Source organism: Epinephelus moara, chromosome 3 (assembly GCF_006386435.1).
Source record: "Epinephelus moara isolate mb chromosome 3, YSFRI_EMoa_1.0, whole genome shotgun sequence".
Classification (NCBI taxonomy): Eukaryota; Metazoa; Chordata; class Actinopteri; order Perciformes; family Serranidae; genus Epinephelus; species Epinephelus moara.
Window position 1 is genome coordinate 22257950 of NC_065508.1, and position 19936 is coordinate 22277885.

The window sequence follows — 19936 nt, forward strand, 5'->3', positions numbered from 1 at the left end:
CAAAGATCCCCAGACTTAATAGGATCTTTCCTCTCTGGATCATGAATGTCAGTGCAAAATTTCATTGCAATCCCTCCAATAGTTGTTGATATATTTCAGTTAGGACCAAAGTGGTGATACATGGACACGCAGGGTTATGTCAGGGTAGGGACAATTTGTTCGTTAAAAAAGCCTACGAGTTCACTCACAGTACATTACTCTGTGTGTGTGTGTGTGTGTGCCAGTGTCAGCACATGTGAATTTGAAAAAATCCTGTCAGTAATCCCAGCACTATTTTTACATAACAGTGTGGAGGATTAAAGTCATTATGTAGTGTTTTTTAATGAGATTTCATTTCTCCTCTCTCCCTCTTTTTTTTGGTTTTATGAGGAGAATCCACTGTGGGGAACACTAAACATCTTGCTGCATAATTACCATAAAGTGTACGTACAATCGAGACAATCCTTTTTCTTGTCTTGCTTAATGACACTCATTTAGACGCAGTATCTTTAATTATTCAAAGATAAAGTAGCTCTAAAATGCTGCTGGTATATTCACTTTAAATACCTGATACTTGATGTACTTTAAAAAGAATATATTTATGTGCTCTCGCCTTGACACCTGACTCATCCACTTCATCTGACTCCCCCTTGATGCGCTCGCAGTGCGAGCTGGAAAGCATAAGATGTCCACAGGCTGTCAAACTGACTGTCTAGACCGCAGCGCTGTTTCACAAAAATAGAGGGTGGAAAGTGACCCTGAGCCATGATGAAAACACAAGAAAATTGGTGAAGATTTGTATTTTCAGCTCAATTTAGCATCAAACGGCTACAGCCCAGCTATCTTCTCTGGATAATCACCGTGCTCAGGCGCCACAAAATGGAGAATTAAGGGGCAAATAGGGGCTCAGCTGGTTCTATATGGGTAATCTATATGGCACATTATATTTTATTTCTGTTTTTCAAGAAAGAACATCCAGGAATTTGTTTATTTTGAGTTTCTATTTCTCAAAAAGGGTTGAAATTGCGTAAAACTGGGAAAATCAATAATGAATAAATCTGTCACATACCATTAAATACCCCATTAAAACCACCACCAGTGTGTAAGGACATAGAAAATAGACAGAATTGGGTTTAAACCAATCCGTTGTAAGAGGTTTTAATCATAAAAATAAGGCTTTTTTTTAAAACATGTTAGCCAGGACAAACTCTAATGCAAGCTACCTTTCGAATTGTTTTTGGACTATGTTGATGTCTACATCATGCGACCTCTTAAATTCTGTGTATCACAGTATTTTATGAGACCAGCTCCCATACTCATCATTGCACACTACTAGACTGGCCGTTGCTAAGTCTACATAGACAACTTCATTTGTACATTTTTGTTGACAAGGCTGTTCTGGGTGAAATCCACTCATGACACAGACCAGAAGTTTTCAGCTTCGTTCCACCATGTGGCTTTCTCACCAGTTCCAAGGCTTTGCACTGAGCTGGGGAAAAAACACTTCTCCTACTTTCGTCCTCGGGCTTGGAATAATCTGCAGAGCATACTACATCTTAATAATCTAGTCCCTTTGGGAAATTTAAAGCCATGTTAAAAGACCATGTAGCTAATAAATGCAACTGTTTTTTAGTCTCTTCCTTGTGTGTTTGATAATTGCATTTCCTGCCTCTCTCTCTCCCTTTCTTTTAAAAATCCATTACCACCCATTTCCGGGGCCAGGTTGTGGGGGCAGCAGGATGAGCAAGGTGCTCCAGGCATCCCTCTACCCAGCAACGTTTTCCAGCTCCTCCTGGGGAATCCTGAGGCGTCCCTGGGCCAGATGAGATATATAATCCCTCCACTGTGTTCTGGGTCTGCTCCAGGGCCTCCTACCAGCTGGACGTGCCCGAAAAACCTCTTTGGCCGGGAGGCATCCTGATCAGATGCCCAAACCACCTTAACTGACCCCTCTACTCCAAGCTCCCTCTGGATGTCTTTCTTCCACACCCTATCTCTTGTGGCAGAGCCAAGCCACCCTACAGGCAAGACTCATTTTGGCTGCTTGTATCTGCAAACTCATTCTTTCGGTCACTTCCCAAAGCTCATGATTATTGGTGAGCTTCAGAATGTAGATGGACTGGTAAATCAAGAGCTTCTTCCTGCTCAACGCCTGCATCACTGCAGATGCCGCACCAAATCACCTGTCCATCTAAGGCTCCATTTTATCCTCACTCATAAACAAGCCCCAAGATACTTGAACTCCTACACTTGAGGCAGCAAATCTCTCTCAACCCAGTTGTTGTGTTTTATCTCTATTTTAAACTGTAACTAACTGGTATGTTGTCTTGGCCAGGTCTTCCTCAGAAAAGAAATTTCCATCTCAAGAGACTTACTGGTTACATAAAAACAATAAACTACGACTCTTGCATATACTCTATTCCAGTGCTTCCATGGCATGGACCACCAGGCTCCCATAACCAGCCATTCAGAACTAAATGTGACCTTGGGATGTCACCACATCTTGCTGCAATTAAGCGTCCATTTTGTTACAAGGCTGCTGCTTGACTGCATCATACTGAAGTATGACTGATGAAACAAGGAAGGTCCCTCTGCCATATTTAGTTTTTATGTGCGCAGTGATAACATCTGTCACAAATGAGTTTGTCTCTCCTCCCACGCATCGATCATGATTCTCCACAGCAGCCACAACTACTCCATTTGGACCATAGCTAATGGGATATCTGTCGCTGCTCTCCAATACAATTGGCAACATACTGTGTGTGCTGCAGTGTTTATAACAGCTACTTTAATAACGGCTCCTGGGAGTTTAGAGATGCGTAAATATGAAAGTCTGTTTTTTCTATCTTTAGGCTTCCTCCTGTATTCCCATCACTACTCCAACCAGAGGGAAGGCCAATCACACATACAAAAGCATTTTCATTCTTAGATGCTGTCAAGGTGACCTCTCAACGTTACTCAAAAGCAATCCTACCGATGCCTCTCTCACACTGTGTCTTCGTTTAAGGAGAAAAAACACTAATTTCCAAGTCAATTTCATGCCGGTTATGGGGCGGACAGTTTAGTTAAGGCCGTTGGGTTCATCTTTCACTGTCTCATGAATTAGATATGCATCTCATTACTTCCTCGGCTATTTCATCAAACACTCTGAGAAACCCAAATATGTCTTTTTGCACAAACTTGTAAAAAATGACCTCAGAGGCCTGTTTGAATCTCCTCAAAGGGAAATTATTATTGAATGTTTGATTTCTGAAGTCATTTTACATGATAGAAAAAGCTGTGAACCCATTTCCAAAACTGAACTCTACAATTTTTCAATCAGACTTCTCAACAGTGAGGTGTGATGTGAACTCTTCTTAGCGTGGGAAAACACACCAAGGCATCCTTTTTTGTTCCTACGACTTCCTCCACATACCAGGCATGTTTCATTAAAGAATGGCCCACATACCTACAGCGCAGTACATGGCCTCAGGCCTCATGCACTTATCAGTCAGTCATTTAACTATAATAAGAAAAATGCACGAGGATTTACACTGGTGCGCTGCCCAGATACTTACATCAACAACCTGAATGACGACATGAGCCGCCGCAGTAGGCTGTGGGTTTGTCCTAAACATCACTGAACATGTAAGTCATTCAGCTGCAGCTTCAGCATAAAGTATAGTGTTATATATTCAGTGTTATAAATACATGCAATCAAAATGTTTTGTAGTGGTGTGTTGACAGGACTGAGCAGATTTATGTAGTTAAACATGGACCAGTAAACATTTACGGTGCTAAAGAATCAAAAGAACGCTGTAATAACCCTCCCTGGGCAGTGAGGCGTAACCAACCATTCTGGTGTATGACTGCACTGCAGAAACAAACACCTAAACTCAGCCTGTCATTGTCTCATAAGCTATTCTCCCACAGTGCAGCCGAGAATAAACACAGATACAAAAGTCTGCCTGCCTGCTAATCAAGCTGTGTTGTACAGAATTAGCCAGAATTTAAATGAGGGGCTCGACTGATTGGATAAGACAACGTGTTGCTGCCAGCCCAACATTTAGTTTAATATATGTCGCCCCTGTGACAGCAATGACCGTGGATGGATTACTGAACGGGCCTCCCAGGCACAAACCCAGGGCTCCAAACTGTCAGGGGCCCTCCTGGCTTTCACCTGCAAAATGTCACTCAAATTAACACGTATTGACCAAGAAGAGACTTAAAATGACTACATAGAGACGTAAAACATCCAAAAAGAGACAAAAAAGACCACAAAGAGACACAAAGAGACTCACAAAGAGACACAAAGAGACTCACAAAGACTAAAAATAGAGGAAGAACAACTACAAAGAGACACAAAGCAACCACAGAGAGACAAAAAAAGAGCACAAAGACATGAAAAGCAACTACAAAGAGACTCAAAACGACCTCAGAGATGCAAAAAGACTACAAACAGACCCACAAAGACTACAAAAAGTGGCACAAAAACTACAAAGAGACACAAAACAGCTACAAAGAGACACAAACGATGCACAAAGACTACAAAAAAGGGGCAGAGAAACCAAAAAATGTACAAAATGCCCAAAGAGATGCAAACAATTAAGAGTAAAGTGACATTAAATGACTTCAGAGAGATGCAAAACAGCTGCAAAGAGACTCACAAAGACTATAAAAAAAGAACAACCACAAAGAGACACAAAACGACTACAAAGAGATGCAGAGCAACTACAACTGGAGAAAAAGCAACTACAAAGAGACACAAAACGGCTACTAAAAGGGGCAAAAAAGTACACACAAACCCGCAGAGAGATGTGTAACAACTATTAAAAAGGTGCAAAACAACAACAAAAACAGGCTAAACAAATATAAAATGTGTGTGTTGCATCTGTGGAGAGGTGGGGGGGCCTTCTGCATGTCTCTGCCCAGGGGCTCATTGTCTCATTATCCACCCATGGCAATGACGTCTTGGAAACACAAAACCAACGATACATTCTCATAGGAATTCAATCCTAAGTGTGAACCTTTAACAGCAGAAAAACACACTAAGGGCTGTGTGTGCGTGTGTGCATGTGTGTGTCCACCTCTGACCCGGGGCATTAACAGAAAGATCTAAGTCTTTGACAGAGGTCAGCGCCCTCATTCAACCCCACCTCTTCCCACTAACTCAGTAACGCATACACCAAACACAGTAATGAAAATCCTGCAATCTCATCTTGCTCTGACAACATGACAGATATCCGCAAATGAAATCAAAACAAGAGCGGATGAAACATGTGAGGAAACACACACAGGACCTTATCCTGGGCCTGATCAGTGGATATAAAAGATTACGTAATCCCTGTGCCAGGCTCCAGTATTTACTCCATCACATGTAAATGGGGGGAAAAAGATTAAATTTTTCCTCAACTGGGAGGGCCTTTTCAAATATAGGGCTGCTGTAAATAAGCACTCCAAATATTATTCTAGCAGCTGTGAGAGCTTCCAGGAGCCGAGAGCTAATATCACTGCTAGCTGCAGGTCTGCTCTCACAACCGCTGGTTGCAGCTTGTGCAGGTCAATATTAGATTCCAATCCTCTCAGGAACAACTTGTTAATGTGTCAGAGAAAAATCCAATTTCAGTGCATCTCAGGATATTACAGTTTCATCACTTGTAACAAATTTCAAGCTGCTGCTCTGTTGATCAATATTCAGTGTCTGTGTGTTTCGCAAAAATAAATGGATTGCATTGTCTTCTATTTGCATTTTTTCCATCACATGTATCAGCAGTCTCACCCAGAGCGCTGGACTCACGGGAACATTAGAATATGACAACACAGAAATTTCACTTGTTTGTGTTGCTTTGTTGTGTGTGTTGAAATTCAAAACGACGTGAAATACAAGAGGCCTTTGCTTTTAGTCCGGAGCCACATTGACTCAGTGAGCTTTAGCACCACATTACAAAGAACTATTCATTCAGAGGTTTTGAAATTTTAATGTTTTGCAATGTAAATCCCTTTCCTTTCATTTTATTTCCTGTTGACTTTGCTGACAGACAGTGGGCTAGCTGCGATGCAGAAACCAGGCTCTCAGGAAGAGCGACAAGCTTTAAAGCTAATTTTACATAGTAGGCAAAAGTGGAACTGCACCGTCCTGATCCATCACATGATGTCATGGGGCCCAGAAAGACTTTTTTCCATAGATTTTAGAGAATCTTTAAATCTTTAGAGCCACAAGATTAAAATACTTTATTACCATTCAAGTTAGCAAAGCGCTAAACTGAGTTAGCCATTCAGCGGGCAGAGGTAAGATGCTCGCCCACACTCAGGCACGTTTGGCTGCTGTAAGTCTCTAGTGCGCTTGCTCTGCGGACCCCATAACTCAAGCGGAAAAGTGCCCAACGTCATCTCCACTATTATTGTGTTGTCTAATTGGAGGATTTGAGAGGTGGGCCTTCTGTGGTGGCGTCGACAACAACAAGTTAACAGTTGGTAAAAAATGGAGGAGAAACTGGTGGTACTTCCTGTGATCCACCCTCCTATTTTAGGGTCTCAGGGTCTAAGTAGGTAATTTCAGCTGGCCGGAATAAACGGTAGATTGATTACACAGGGACGTTAGGGTAAGTAGGTGATGGGGTGGTTGTCTGGCAACACTAAAAAGGCAAAGCAAACGTTTTTTACTGGTGGCATTCATATCAAAATAAAAAAAGGCAGTGTGGTACACCTCATGTTTTGCAACCTGCAAAACACTCTCTGTGTGATTGGGGCCTCACTGCCGAATGAGCGATACCATTAGCTCCCACTAGACCTGGCTGGTGCATGGTGCGTTCAGCTGGAGTGTAGCAAAATAACCTTGAAGCCGACATATGTAACCAGTCAAAAATATTGCCGTTGGTGAAATGATTAATAATTAACTGTTGACATCCCTCCTTGAAATGAATGTGAATGAAAAAGTCGTCTTACAAGGAAGAACACAAAAAAAAAAAAACAGGTTTATGTGATTTTGACAACTCAAATTAACAACCACTGCTTGTGCTATTTCCTTAGTGTGTTCCCATACAACACATTAGTGATACAGTCCTACATATTTTCATTTCAACAACATCGCAGCTCCAACATTTCCTTGTTAAAGTTTGCAGAGATAATCACAGGAGAGGGAATGCAGGGAGTGAGAAAAGCAAATTTTTGTCCTATCACCTTTTATAAGCGGGGATGAGCTGCAATTTGACAGCATGTCAAACACAGCAAAGTGCTCGACACATCCCAAATCTCTCCTCCTTCCTTTCTGCCATCTTGCTGTCTGCCTGAAGAGATGGATTTCAGCTCTTTCTTCACATAAACACCCTAGTCTTCTCGGATAATGAGACAGGAAGGGAGGGGCGTCTTTTTAACATGGGGGCAAATTGCGAATGGGTGTATGAAAGGGCCGGATGGCGACCGGGAGAATCCCTCTGCTTATGACTCATCTCGCTGTCACTCTATCATGTCTTAAAATCTGGACTGAAGTTAACGGACACTGTGTTTATCTCAGGGCTTTAATCCTTGAGCAAACTTGTAGGCGGAGGACAAAACACCAAAGAAAACACCACCGCCCCGTCCTTATGTCCACACACACTCCTCTGATGACAGAGGGGAGGTCAGCGATTATCAGACTACCACTCACCTTCACGTGTCAAAGATCAACAGGCAGCTTGAGCAAGCACTGCTGTCGTTTACAAGTGGACTCGTCAAGCTACTGGAAGTTTAAAGATAAGAACCATTTAAGACGTTGAATGATAAGCAAAGGCACTGTGTGTTGAGAGAACCACTCAGATTCTATCCTAATTTTGGATTTTGTTAAAAACAGGATGTGTGGCTTTGATGTGGCAGAGTTTGACACACACAGAATAGAGACAACTGCCAAAAGCTGAGTTATGACTCAGAGAGGAAAAATGTGAGATGTTAGATGCAAATTGCGGTAATCAGGCACTCGGGTTAAAGTAACCAAATTGCCATGAGCTGTGTCCAATACCAAAATTATGACTTCAATACGATACCTGCCTAAATATCACAATGCGGATACTGAAATGATACCATGGCAAAAACCTACAGAGGAAGTAATTTGACTGGATGCAATTTGCATACTTTTATTTTTGGCAGCTTGCAAGTCATGGTAAAGTTAATGTTACCAGTGCGAATGTTGCGTTTGCACGTAGAGATGTTTGCTGCAATGGTAAGTAAGCTAAAAAGATAAAGCCAAACAGTTTTCATTGTCCGTTACTGCCTTATCAAACCTGAAAAAAGTTGACTTATCACAAAATAAATCACACTCATTTGACCTGAGGGCATGGGCATGATGTAATTGTGTTATCTATCACATTAGCTAACCTGTCGCTCTTTGAATTCTTTGTCAGGCTGGATGTGTTGACTCCCTTGGTCTGCGTATAAGTGGCGCTCTAGTTAAACTATGACACCCTGGTACGCCTTGTGTATCAGTTTTGGATGCTCAGGGATGGTGTGTCAATTTATGCTAGTTATAGTCTTTGTGCCTTGTCAAAATGAACTTTCGTTTTCAAAAGAAAATGTAGAGTTCCTGCTCCAAGGTTTACTTCCTGAGGTTTAAGCAACAAAAGTATGTGGTTAGGTTTACAAAAAACACATCATGTTTGGCTTAAAATAAGTGTGTTTGTTACTAACGTCATGTTACATCATGTGACATACATCATCTGACATCTGTCAACAGCACAGCATGCTACACAATAATAGTACACTACATTGTTATTACAATATCTCCACTGACTTTTGGTTTACAAGGAACACTCCTGGGTGAAAGTAAATGGTAAATGGTAAACTGTATAGCAATTTTCTAGTCTTCCGACCACTCAAGACGCTTTTACACTACGTCACTTTCACCCATTGGTGCCACCTGCTACTCAGTTACCATTCACAAGCTCTCAAGCACCAATGGAACAGCCACAGGGAGCAATTTGGGGATTGGTATCTTGGCCAGGGATACTTTGACATGCAGACTGGAAAAGCTGGGGATCGAACCACCGAAGTCTTAAGGTTATTGGCCCACCTCCGCTCCCACCCACTACACACACATACTTGCTCTTTAAGGTAGTTGCCCAGCAAGCCAAAAAATGACATCACCCGGTGCGTCCCATACTCCCACTACAGGGTGCCACGATGCGTCTGTATCTGACACTGATCGCCACTGACCAAGCGCCGGCGTTCGGCGCGTTGTGAGTCTGGCCGGGGTGACGGTAGGCATGAACACTTGTACTTACAGCCATGCCTCTCCCACGATGTCTGTAGAGACACACACTGTTGCAGTGGGCTGCTGTTGCACATCAACACAACTCATAGGAAATGCGGCTCTTATTTAAACACTGTCATTCTTTAAGTACTAATAAAATGGGATATAGCACTATAGTCGTCAGGGTATTGCAATACCTTTATAGTATTAGTACACCTTGCAGCGCTAGTCACTGCTGCAGCTCCAGCTGCTAACCACGCTGGTGAACAGCCCAAATCAACAGACCAAACTACAATAACTAACCTCCTGTTGTTTCCTCTGGCATCCACCTGTCCCTCTCACCTCACACAGTATCCTTAAGTCACATCTCTCTTCAGTCCACAGTTTAACAACCTCTGCTCTACTGCATGGGCAGCACAGTATGTAAAAATATCCTCTCTAGAATGCAACATATGTAATGGCCTCATAGCTGTGATGAGTGATGTCGGATGCAAGGTTGGGGCGATGCCAAAATAACAGCTGTACGGAGAAAAAGAGTCAAAGAGTCACAACAAAGTGACCATCAGCAGAGCCGTGAAGCGGCGCGTTCATAGCCGGGGGGTCACGGGGGTGAAAGCTGCTGCGAGGGAAGTGCGTCTGCACGATGGTGAAATCTGGAGTAGCCACATGAAAGAGTCTGCGCTGGCAGAGGAAAAGGCTGCGTCTAATTCCACTGGTTACTATTACAGACGTCGGCTAAATCGGAGCCTAAAGAACACACAGACTGTTTTCTCACAGCAGTGGGAACGGCACGCCAGGATATAGACATAAAGAGATTAGTGGGATATCTGTGGGAAACCAGTCTGGAAAAGTCCACTTGGTAGGATATCGTGTAATTGTTAATGCCCCTGTGTAACATCTGTTGAATAGTGTCAATATTTTGCTGTCAACAGTGAAATAAAAGATTCTGAAAGACGCTGAAATAGATTGTCTTAAAGAAGCGCAGAAGCGATGTTCAAATTCAAAGAGACGTTTCATGCTGTACAGCCTAATTCGAAACAGCTCAACATCAGATGGAAAAAGCTCGGTAAGAAAGACGCAGCAACCCTATAAAAAAAATTACTAGAGGCCCTTCCATCTTTTTAATGCCTCTGCTGTTGTTTGGGGACCTTTAATGTCAATGCTATAAAACGAGAAAGGGTGAAATAGGGAGAAGTGTGAAGGGTGAAACAACCCACAGCTAAACCCCAAAGCAGCTCGAGCGTACAGCCTCTCACACACAGTTTATTAGTGAGGAGACACTTCTTGTGTGTCTAATCCTGACATATTCCGCTGCAACACTTCATGTTACTGAGGAAGATCTGTGATGACATGTTTCTACCAGCAGCTAAAAAAAATGTCATTCTACACTCCGGGTTGTTTCGCAGTGATTCCGTTTTCTACTTTTGGATTTGCCTAGAATTTGATTTATTCCCCAATGTTCCAACAGACACCTACACAATCTTCACTTCTCTTCTTTTCCAGCCTCTGTGGAACTGAAAGTGGTGCCCTTTCTTCAATTTTGAGCACTTACACTCCAGAAAGAGCGCTTTGGGTCTTGACAGCAGACAGGAACACATGTAGAAGACGGAAGATAAGCTCAGCATTTACCCTTTGATTGCTTCATGAGGAAAGGGATGCCCCAGGCTTATGTGGACGGTGATAATGAGTAGCCACAAAGTAACTGGACACAATGCTGTCAGGAATTAATCTGCATAGCCTGTCAGACTGGATAGATTGCTAGTGCGACAAAGAGCTTGTCTTTAAGAGGATTATTCCCACACGGTCATCTGTGTCTATATGCAAGATGCCAAAAGTTCACATGCAAGGGTTCTGAACTCGTCCACTGGGACATGACAGCCCAGACAACAGAATAAAATACTGGCATTGTTTGTTTCTGCAAAGCACTTCATTTGTACATATGTATCATATCAATGTTTTTAAGGTGATCTTATATAGGCTATGAGCTGACTTTGTCATTTGGAGGTGGAGGGGATGGTGGTGGTGCCAATCTGCAGACCACTGTTCGATACCAACAAACAACAAAATCTGTTGTTTTTTAACACCGCCTTTTCAGCCGCATTTTAGCCACCAAACGTGGGTGTATTTTTAGCAACCCATCACTGTTTTCCAACAGGGATAGTGCCACAAAAGCAGCTGTTTTTTGCCAAGTCATCACTGCATTTCCTGCCTAGATAGTGCTTAAAAAGCGGTTGTTTTATACGAAGACATTGCTGCATTTCCAGCTGGGAGAGTGCCATGAAAATCAGTGTTTTTTAACAAGACATCTCTGCATTACTTGCCAGGATAGTGCTAAAAAAAAATACAAGGTTTTACTGAGACATCGCTTGGTTTCCTGATGGGATATTGGCATAAAAAGCAGTTGTTTTTTACTGAGACACCCCTGCCTTTCCAGCTGGGATGGTGCCACCCAAACTGGGTATTTAAGGCCAATACTTGATCTTTTTCTAGCCATAACCAAGTTGTTGTTGTGCTTAAATCTAATTACACCTTATCCCCAGCACTGTTAAAATGCCATATAATAATGTACAAATATGACATATCCATGGTTTGCAGAATGCACAATGCCAACATTTAGTGTGGCGATTGGGTTGGATGTGACCATGTTTTTCTAGTATTCCTGGAATGACAGCTTGACTGAGACAACTCAGTTTAAAGTGCCTGGAAGAAGCGTTAATCTGCAGCTCCCCAACATTTCCGTTCACCACAGATTAGGCTGCAGTCAGTTAGTTACCACTCCCCAAATCTCCCCATTGCTGGCTGAGAAGGGGGTGACCCTGGGTGCACACAGGGGGGTTGGCTAGAGTTAACACACACACTTAACCAAGCAAATAACTTAAAGTGCTGAGTGTCTGCCTCACATATCCTCATATTCTCTGAAAAAACGCTTAATCCCCTCTTTATGATAAGCTGTCGAGGAGCTTGGACTGTCTGCTATGGGACTACAGGGAGACCGACACCGGGATTTAAGGTTCCAAAGCCACCTTAAATTAAATTAAACATGGTGGCCCTCTAAATCTCAGAGCTCTTATGCACTCTAAAAAGCAAATGGAATATAAGTGGCTGTGGTTTAAATGGCTACTTCCAAAAGGCCAGACACAAGTGACCCAACCGGTGCATCGTAAGTCATCAGGCCTCCACTCCAATCTTGGAAGGTCTTCATCTCAATTCCCTGCAAGCTGCTTTCCTGAAATGCAGCAAGCAGTCATAGGGACACCCTGAAATGTCCCAGACACTCCCCATTTGTCTGCATCACAGACAGTCGTAAAACAAGCACAGGCTTCTAAAGGAGCACTGCAGGTCAGGGATGACCTACCGACTGAACAGCTGAGTCTGAAGTCCAACTTACTGCACACGGTTTGTAGCTGACTGCTGTGCTGTCTCTCACACCCTCCTTCTCTTCAGCACCCTTGAAACTTAATAGTGGCCTGTTCACACTTGGTTTTGGCCCATAAGTGTGCTTGACAAAAAACAGATCGCTGTCTCTTTTGCCAGTTCCACATCATAGAAACATGGAAATTGCAGAAATTTAATCTGTGTGTCGTCCTGTGATGATCCCGAGTTGAACACACCACATTACAAGAGTGAAACAGATACTCAAAATGTGTTTTAAAGGGGGTGTAAAGAGCAGTTTAAAGGTCCAGTGTGTAAGGTTTAGGGGGATTTAGTGGCATCTAGTGGTGAGGATCGCATATTGCAGCCAGCTGAAATTTCTCCTGGTTAGAAATCCTTCAGTGTGAATTGCTCAGGAGGTTTTTACCATCAACCAAATTATCCGCAGAGGTCTCTTCCTCTCTCAACACAAATGGACCAGGTGATTTAAACCCTTAAAATGTGAGCCAGTGTTTGCTTTGTCCATTCTGGGCAACATGGTGGTGCAACATGGTGGACTTCTTGGACAAGAGCCCGCTCCCCATGTGGATATAAAAGGCTCATTCCAAGGTAACTAAAATTATTATACACTTATTTTACACTAAATAAAACATTCTATTATTATCCATTCCTGTCAATATATCCCCCAAAATCCTGCACACTGAACCTTTAAGGGATGGAAAAACAGAAATGTACTCATTTGCTTACATTACACTAAATTTCATTCCCACACACACTATTGAAATCTAAAGGACGACACAATCAATACTGAGTTTGTTTTCCACTCATTCTAGAGCCCAAACATTCTCTCCAATATACAGCAGCTTAAGTCTCATGTAATGACTTTGTTTTGAAGCTGTCCCTCTTCGCATACTGCTGGCATTAAAAATTCAAGTCTTGTAAAACACATATTGGCGGTGCATCTATCAATTCCGGAACAAAACAACCTCTCGTAAAAACAAAACGAAAGACATTGTGGCTTCTTCCTTCTTCTGTGGTTCTCACCATCATCTTGGAGAAGTCAAGTGTTGGAAATCATAAAAAGCAGTTTGTATGTGGTGTGTTTTTTTTATGTGCGTGTGTGTGGCTTCACCTCTGACACTGGGGATTAACAGAAAGATCTGAGTCTTTGCATTGGTGGGTGCAATTTTCCCATCATTGTTGTGGAGCAGAATAGCCCCGGTGTCTGGAATGGTCACCCTCTGTCTCTGTGACAATGCTTTAGTGATCCACACACACTACAGTCACGGCTGTTGGTACAAAGACCTTTTGACGTCGGAGGGGGAACGGCATCGCTTGGGCTCAGCCTGCATTCTGCGTCCACTTCCCTTCCACTGCCTTCCACTGCAGCAGCCGGCCCCTCCCCTCACCTCGCAACTCCCCTCTCTCATTCAGCCCCCTCTTGAAATGGTGGGGAGAGTCTTTTCGAATGTGTGTGTGTGCGCTCATGCTTGTTTAATTGACATTAAGATCTATGAGTTGAGATGCGCTTTGGGTACCTGCTGCTGAAGAAAGAGAACAAGAAAGCCAGAGAGGCTGAAAGCAAAGAGTGATTAGAGTGAAGAAGAAGAAGAGACAGAGAGCTAATGGGAGATTGAGTCTTGATGGTGCAGACGGAAGAAGGAGGTGGAAATGGAAATCAATACTTAATTTTTCTTAGAACAATGTAATAAGATCAGAAATTGCATCAGGAAAAGACAACATTTAAGCTAAATGTGTTGTTTACAGTTTTACAATAACCAAAATCCCCCATTATATCTAATTAAACAGCACATAATACAGCTCTACACACACACAGCACCCTCTGTGCTTTCAACACAGATGCACTGCTTCCACCATCTATTACTGCAACACAGCAGAAGAGGACAGAATGGCTTGAGGGAAGCAGGAGGGAGAACAGCAGATTAGCTCATGCTGTATGTATTAGTTGTGTCTGATGCACATGGTCGCCGGTCCTCAATCTGCGCGAGGGTCCGACGCACATGCTGCCCATGCATAATGCAAAAGCAGCGTTTAGGTGCCACGGAGGAGAAGGGAAGGGACCCCTCTCTCTGCGCCACATGCACCGAGCACAGCCTCTCCCCACGAGGGTTCACCCAGGCTGCTGCAACCACCCTCCCCTCCCCAACCCCATCATCCTGCGCTCCCTTCCTCCTCCCTTTTTCCCCCACTTTCTCCCCATCTCTCTTCCTCCTGTCACAGCACAGCAAGCCCTCGTAGGTCCGGTGAAGTTAACGGCTTTGCAGAGGATTTTCTGCTTTGCAATACGAGATAGAGACGAAATAGAGACAATAGTGGCGGGATCATGATGGAGATGATCGAGTTGTTTTCCGAGCCCCTTAATGAGGGGTTTCCTCTGATCAAAGCACGAGGAGGTGTGGGGACACAGGAGTACAAATTGCCACCGTAGAGGGAGACTGAAGCATCCTCGACTGGGGATGAGGCTTTTAAAGCTATCTGCTGTGACTGAGTGGTGCTTAAAGATGCTGAGATTAGATATGTCACATCAACACATTCTTGGTTGCAGGTCGAGCGGCTAAAGCCGTCCCGCCGTGATGATCATTCAGGTGCCTGAGGGTTTGTAGCTTGACTCTTAACAGACTGGACCTGAAGCCCTCAGGGTGATGAGCCGTAGGCATGTGGCTATTAAGTGTACACATTGTTCTGCTTGAATATGCCACTCCTTCTTTCTACCAGGGGAGTGAAGCCCACCATTTTCCCCCTGATTTATCAATTACAGAATCTTAATAGCAGATAATTATGTTGCAAATTATGCGTGAAGACATAAAAAAACGAAATATAAGATTTGCAAGTGGACTTTTGTTGTGTGTTGAATTAATCTGCAACTAATCTGATTTTGATTGATTGGTGTGAGCAATTTTTAAGGGAAAAAAAGTCAAAATTCTCTGATTTTAGTGTCTTAAATGTGAATATCTTTCCTTTTCTTTGCTCCTCTATGATGATAAACTGAATATATTTGGGGCTGTGGACAAAACCAAGACATGTGTGGGCTTTTGGAAACACCGATCAACATCTTATAAACCAAAGTAATTGATTAATCGAGAAATAATCGTCAGTGGCAGCCCGTGTTGTGTGACTTTAAGTATGTCAGAGTATCAATAGAAACTTGCACTTTAACCAGGAAGCATCTCTTTGTACAGAGTCTCCCCGTGAACACGCTTCCCTCCATTCTCCATGCTGCAGCAATAATTTTAACTCATTCAGTGCCACAGTCCAAAGGCTTAGGCAAGTATTGAAAAAAACCAAGCTGAGGATAAAATGTCAACTTGGTCTGGTGTAACACTTTAATGTGCACAGAATCATTAATAAGGAATCCTTAATAATTTACAAAATGATTGTGCAAAAGCAGCTTCTTGATACCTGGATAGAAACAAGGTGTGAGAGGAGACACTGGACAATTTTAATAATTTGATTCTGCCTACATTTTTCTGTCACTCTTCAAAATCTGCAATTTATCCTACTAAACTTTGCATCATCATCATCATCATCATCATCAGTTCCATAATTGCACAACAAATGCAGAACACACTCTAAGACACAAGCTTAATTCCCATGTGCACACAGTGTTCAGCTTTAATAATGATGCCCTGGATCTGGAGCTATAGTGAGAAAAATGCGGACACTTGAGGGGGATGAACACCACATGGCTTCATCACACACAGCATCACACAGTCCGCACAAAATACAGCCTGTGAGATGCTGTTGGACTAAATGGCTCCCAGAAAGAGGCGAAAAACTAATGACTGATTCTTCACACTGATACACTCCCTCTTCCTCTCCCTCATTTTGCAGTAGCACACACACACACACACACACACACACACACACACTGCGAAAGCATGCAGCCAGGTTCGCGGATGGAGAGCTGATCGCCTTAATTGATCGATCTGCAATTATCTGCCAGCTCCGGGTTAAAATCATTACTGTCAAGCATTTTCCTCGAGTGATAGCGAAGACATCTATCTGATTTGACCACAACACATTCAGTCTGAACCCATGCAAACACACACCAGCCTTGTGGTTTCAGCAGATTGTCCACTGCGCTCGGGCAAGCCCCATTGTTCCGCCCGTCTCAGCTGAGGTGTGCAGGCTGCTCTACACCAGCTCACAGGCAATTAGCGCAATCACTCCAGCAAAGAGAGAAATCTGTTCTGCTGTGTTTGCTGGAGCCCCTCAGACAAAATAACATTATTCTAACACAGCTCTAATAGAAAGGGAGAAGTCAGGTCTCTTACCGGCTACAGTGTATCTATCCATGTAATTGAGGACGTTCCCAAAACTGAGGATCCCGGCGGCAGCAGCCGGTGAGCGGCATCTGAGCAGCGCCGCGCGGAATTTCTGCCCCGGTTTGCACGGGTGAAGGTCCGGGTTGGATTTCAGCGCTGGGCTCATGCTGCCCGAGAGCGTGCGCACCTCATCCGAACTGCTGCAGCCTTCAATCTCGCATCCATCGCTCTCCACGCACATTTTCTGGCACGAAAGATCCAGCGCAGGAAAGATTAAAAAAAAANTCCAGCGCAGGGAAAATTTAAAAAAAAAAAAAAAAAATTGAGAGAGAGAATGGAGAGGAGAATAGTTGAGCACGGAGCAGACTCAGCGATGGTCTGTGGGGTTTGAAATTATTCGCAGTGAAATTGTTGTCTCAAGTGTTGAAGCGCAGGAGTCGCTCTTCTCTGGATCATGTTTTTCAAGCAGTGTGACGGCCGGGCTTTGCGCTCCTTAGTATTTTTTTTTTCTAAGTACGGAGCGCTATAGTGCAGGGGGTGTGACCTGGCTGTAAAAAACTCCTCCCATGAAGCCCCGCAGCGAATGAGCCGCACCTGATACTGTGGTGCAGATGCCGGGGAATTGCAATCGGAGTGTAGTGCGGCTGGAAAAACCTCTCAGTTATTTGAGGAAGCTGAGAGTGGTGGGAAATGGGTGGGTGGGTGTGACTTTATTTATCTATATATTTATTAATCTCCATCACATTTATCAGGGAGCAACGACTGCTGACTGAGAAAACATTACTGGTGAATAGAAATAGGTCACTGAAGTATGTTGCACAGACACATTTAGAGATGAAATGAAGCTGCTGCACCGCCCCTGGGCTGCTCATATTTTTAGTAAAGGGTCCCAAATACATCTCTGGATTTATTTGCAGGGGCGTAGCACCAAATTCTGCTTGGGCCCCCTGCCCCTCCTCTCTTGATCCATATCTCTCTCACACAAGTTTTGAAATGAACTCAATTTGCTGTCTCTTTTTTTCTTTTTTGGAACCCTCATTTCCCTTTCTCAGATCTTGATTTGAGCACACTGCCTTACAAGAGTGAAACAGATACTCAAAATCCATTTTAAAGCGTGTGAAAAGAGCAGTTTAAAGGTCTGGTGTGTAAGATTTGGCAGATTTAGTGGCATCTAGTGGTGAGGATTGTACATTGCAACCAGCTGAAACTTCTCTCAGTTAGCATTCCTTCAGTGTTAATTATTCAGGAGGGTTTTTTTTTACCATAAGCTGAATTATCCACAAAGGTCTCTTCCTCTCCAACACAAGTGGACCAGGGTCTCATTTATAAACACTGCGTACGCACAAAACGAGGCCTGAAAGACGCGTNCTAGTGGTGAGGATTGTACATTGCAACCAGCTGAAACTTCTCTCAGTTAGCATTCCTTCAGTGTTAATTATTCAGGAGGGTTTTTTTTACCATAAGCTGAATTATCCACAAAGGTCTCTTCCTCTCCAACACAAGTGGACCGGGGTCTCATTTATAAACACTGCGTACGCACAAAACGAGGCCTGAAAGACGTGTACGCCACTTCCCACGCCAAAGTTGCAATCTATAAAAATAGACTTGATGGGAGAAACTTTGACCCGTGCTTACGAACATTTTAGAGACGGGATGAGGACGCAGACGGTGAGGTGGAAGCCTGAGTGTAGAAATTGTCAAATATTTTTTCTCACATTTTTTGCTTTTATCCGTATATGTACATACATACAGTATGGATCCTAGATATATATAATTATAAATGAGACCCCATTAACAAACAATAACAAAATGCAAACAAAACCGAACTTTTCATCCCAGGCTTTTCGAGGGCCCCCCTCCCATTGGTACGCTGGGTTATCAGTCCCAGTTTTCCTCTCACTGTGGCGCCTCTGTTTGTTTAATTATATTTGCTGCTTTTTTTTCTCTCCACAAATCTGAAATTTCAAAACTGAATTGATTTAGTTTAGGTCCTCACCTTGTCATACTGACAGTCATTTGTTGAAGTGAAAATAGCATGTTTTCGAACTTTTTTTTATTTTAATAAAAGATAAAGTCAAGTAAATTATTTACAGAGCGATTTAAAAACAACAAATGTTGACCCAAGTGTGTTACAGAGAGATGAGATTTTGATATGATGATTACATTCAAATAAAAACACATGGGCAGAATTATAAGGATAAAAAAAAAAGCATCAATAAAGATGTAGAATACATGATTCTGGATACAATCATGAAAACACACAGCATTGCACAGAGAACACATAAATAAAAACAAACAAATAAAAAGTGTGAGACCAGTTATGTCTTCGTCATGACCAACTTAAAAAGACTAAAGAAAAGAAATGGGTCCTCAGATGGATTTTAAAGATATCAGGAGGGGGAGCTCTAATAGTGAGTTGCAAACTAGAGGTCTGGAGGTGGAGTAGACAATGAGGAGTTCAGAGATTTAACCTGGTGGAAGTCCATGCAGGGCTTTAAAGACAAATAAAATAATCTCAAACTCCTTTTCTTCCCTACTTCACAGGTCAGTACAGCAGCGATATGGTCACTCTTCTCTCTCTTGCATTCTGAACCAGCTGCAGGTGAGATAAGACTGTCTGATTTGCAAGTAGATGAGATAAGAGGAACTATGTTCTCCAAATTCTCAGCAGAGCAGGAATGATTTCAATTCGGCAAGTGATCTAATCTCGTGCTGACAGCAGAGTTGATTTGTTTATAAAATTCTAAACCAGAATCAAGATAACAACAAGACTTCTTGCACGGGAGTTTACATTCAATGACAGAGGCCTGAGAGTGTTGATTGTGTTTGTGTCGAGACTGATTTAATACTGGGTGTAGCTTACAACATATTCATGAACTACAGTGCAGAGCCTTTAGCATATGTGTTTGGGAAGTACTGAGCATACGACTGGATAAATGAGACTTGGATTACACTGCACGAGTTGTGTGAGAGTTTGTAAATGGATGCAAACTCTGCTGGAGTTTTGGACCCCATTACCTTGACTTGTGAAGAATGTTCACCTTTTTTGGATTCCTTCTTCACCATGGAGGCATGTGAGAAAAAGTTTTCTCCATGAAAT

The 19936-nt window shown here is 42.9% G+C and overlaps 1 protein-coding gene across 1 annotated transcript in view; it reads right to left on the reverse strand.

Moving 5' to 3' along the window:
• Window positions 1-17348, reverse strand: part of spns2 (SPNS lysolipid transporter 2, sphingosine-1-phosphate) — a 97912-nt gene extending 80564 nt beyond the window's left edge. Inside the window, exons 1-2 of the mRNA XM_050036649.1 lie at window positions 17142-17348; window positions 16846-17111 (exon numbers count right to left, since the gene is read on the reverse strand). Coding sequence (XP_049892606.1) covers window positions 16846-17077 — 232 coding nt within the window. The 5' untranslated portion in view covers window positions 17078-17111; window positions 17142-17348. The remainder of the gene's footprint in view (window positions 1-16845; window positions 17112-17141) is intronic.
• Between the last annotated feature and the right edge of the window lie 2588 nt (window positions 17349-19936).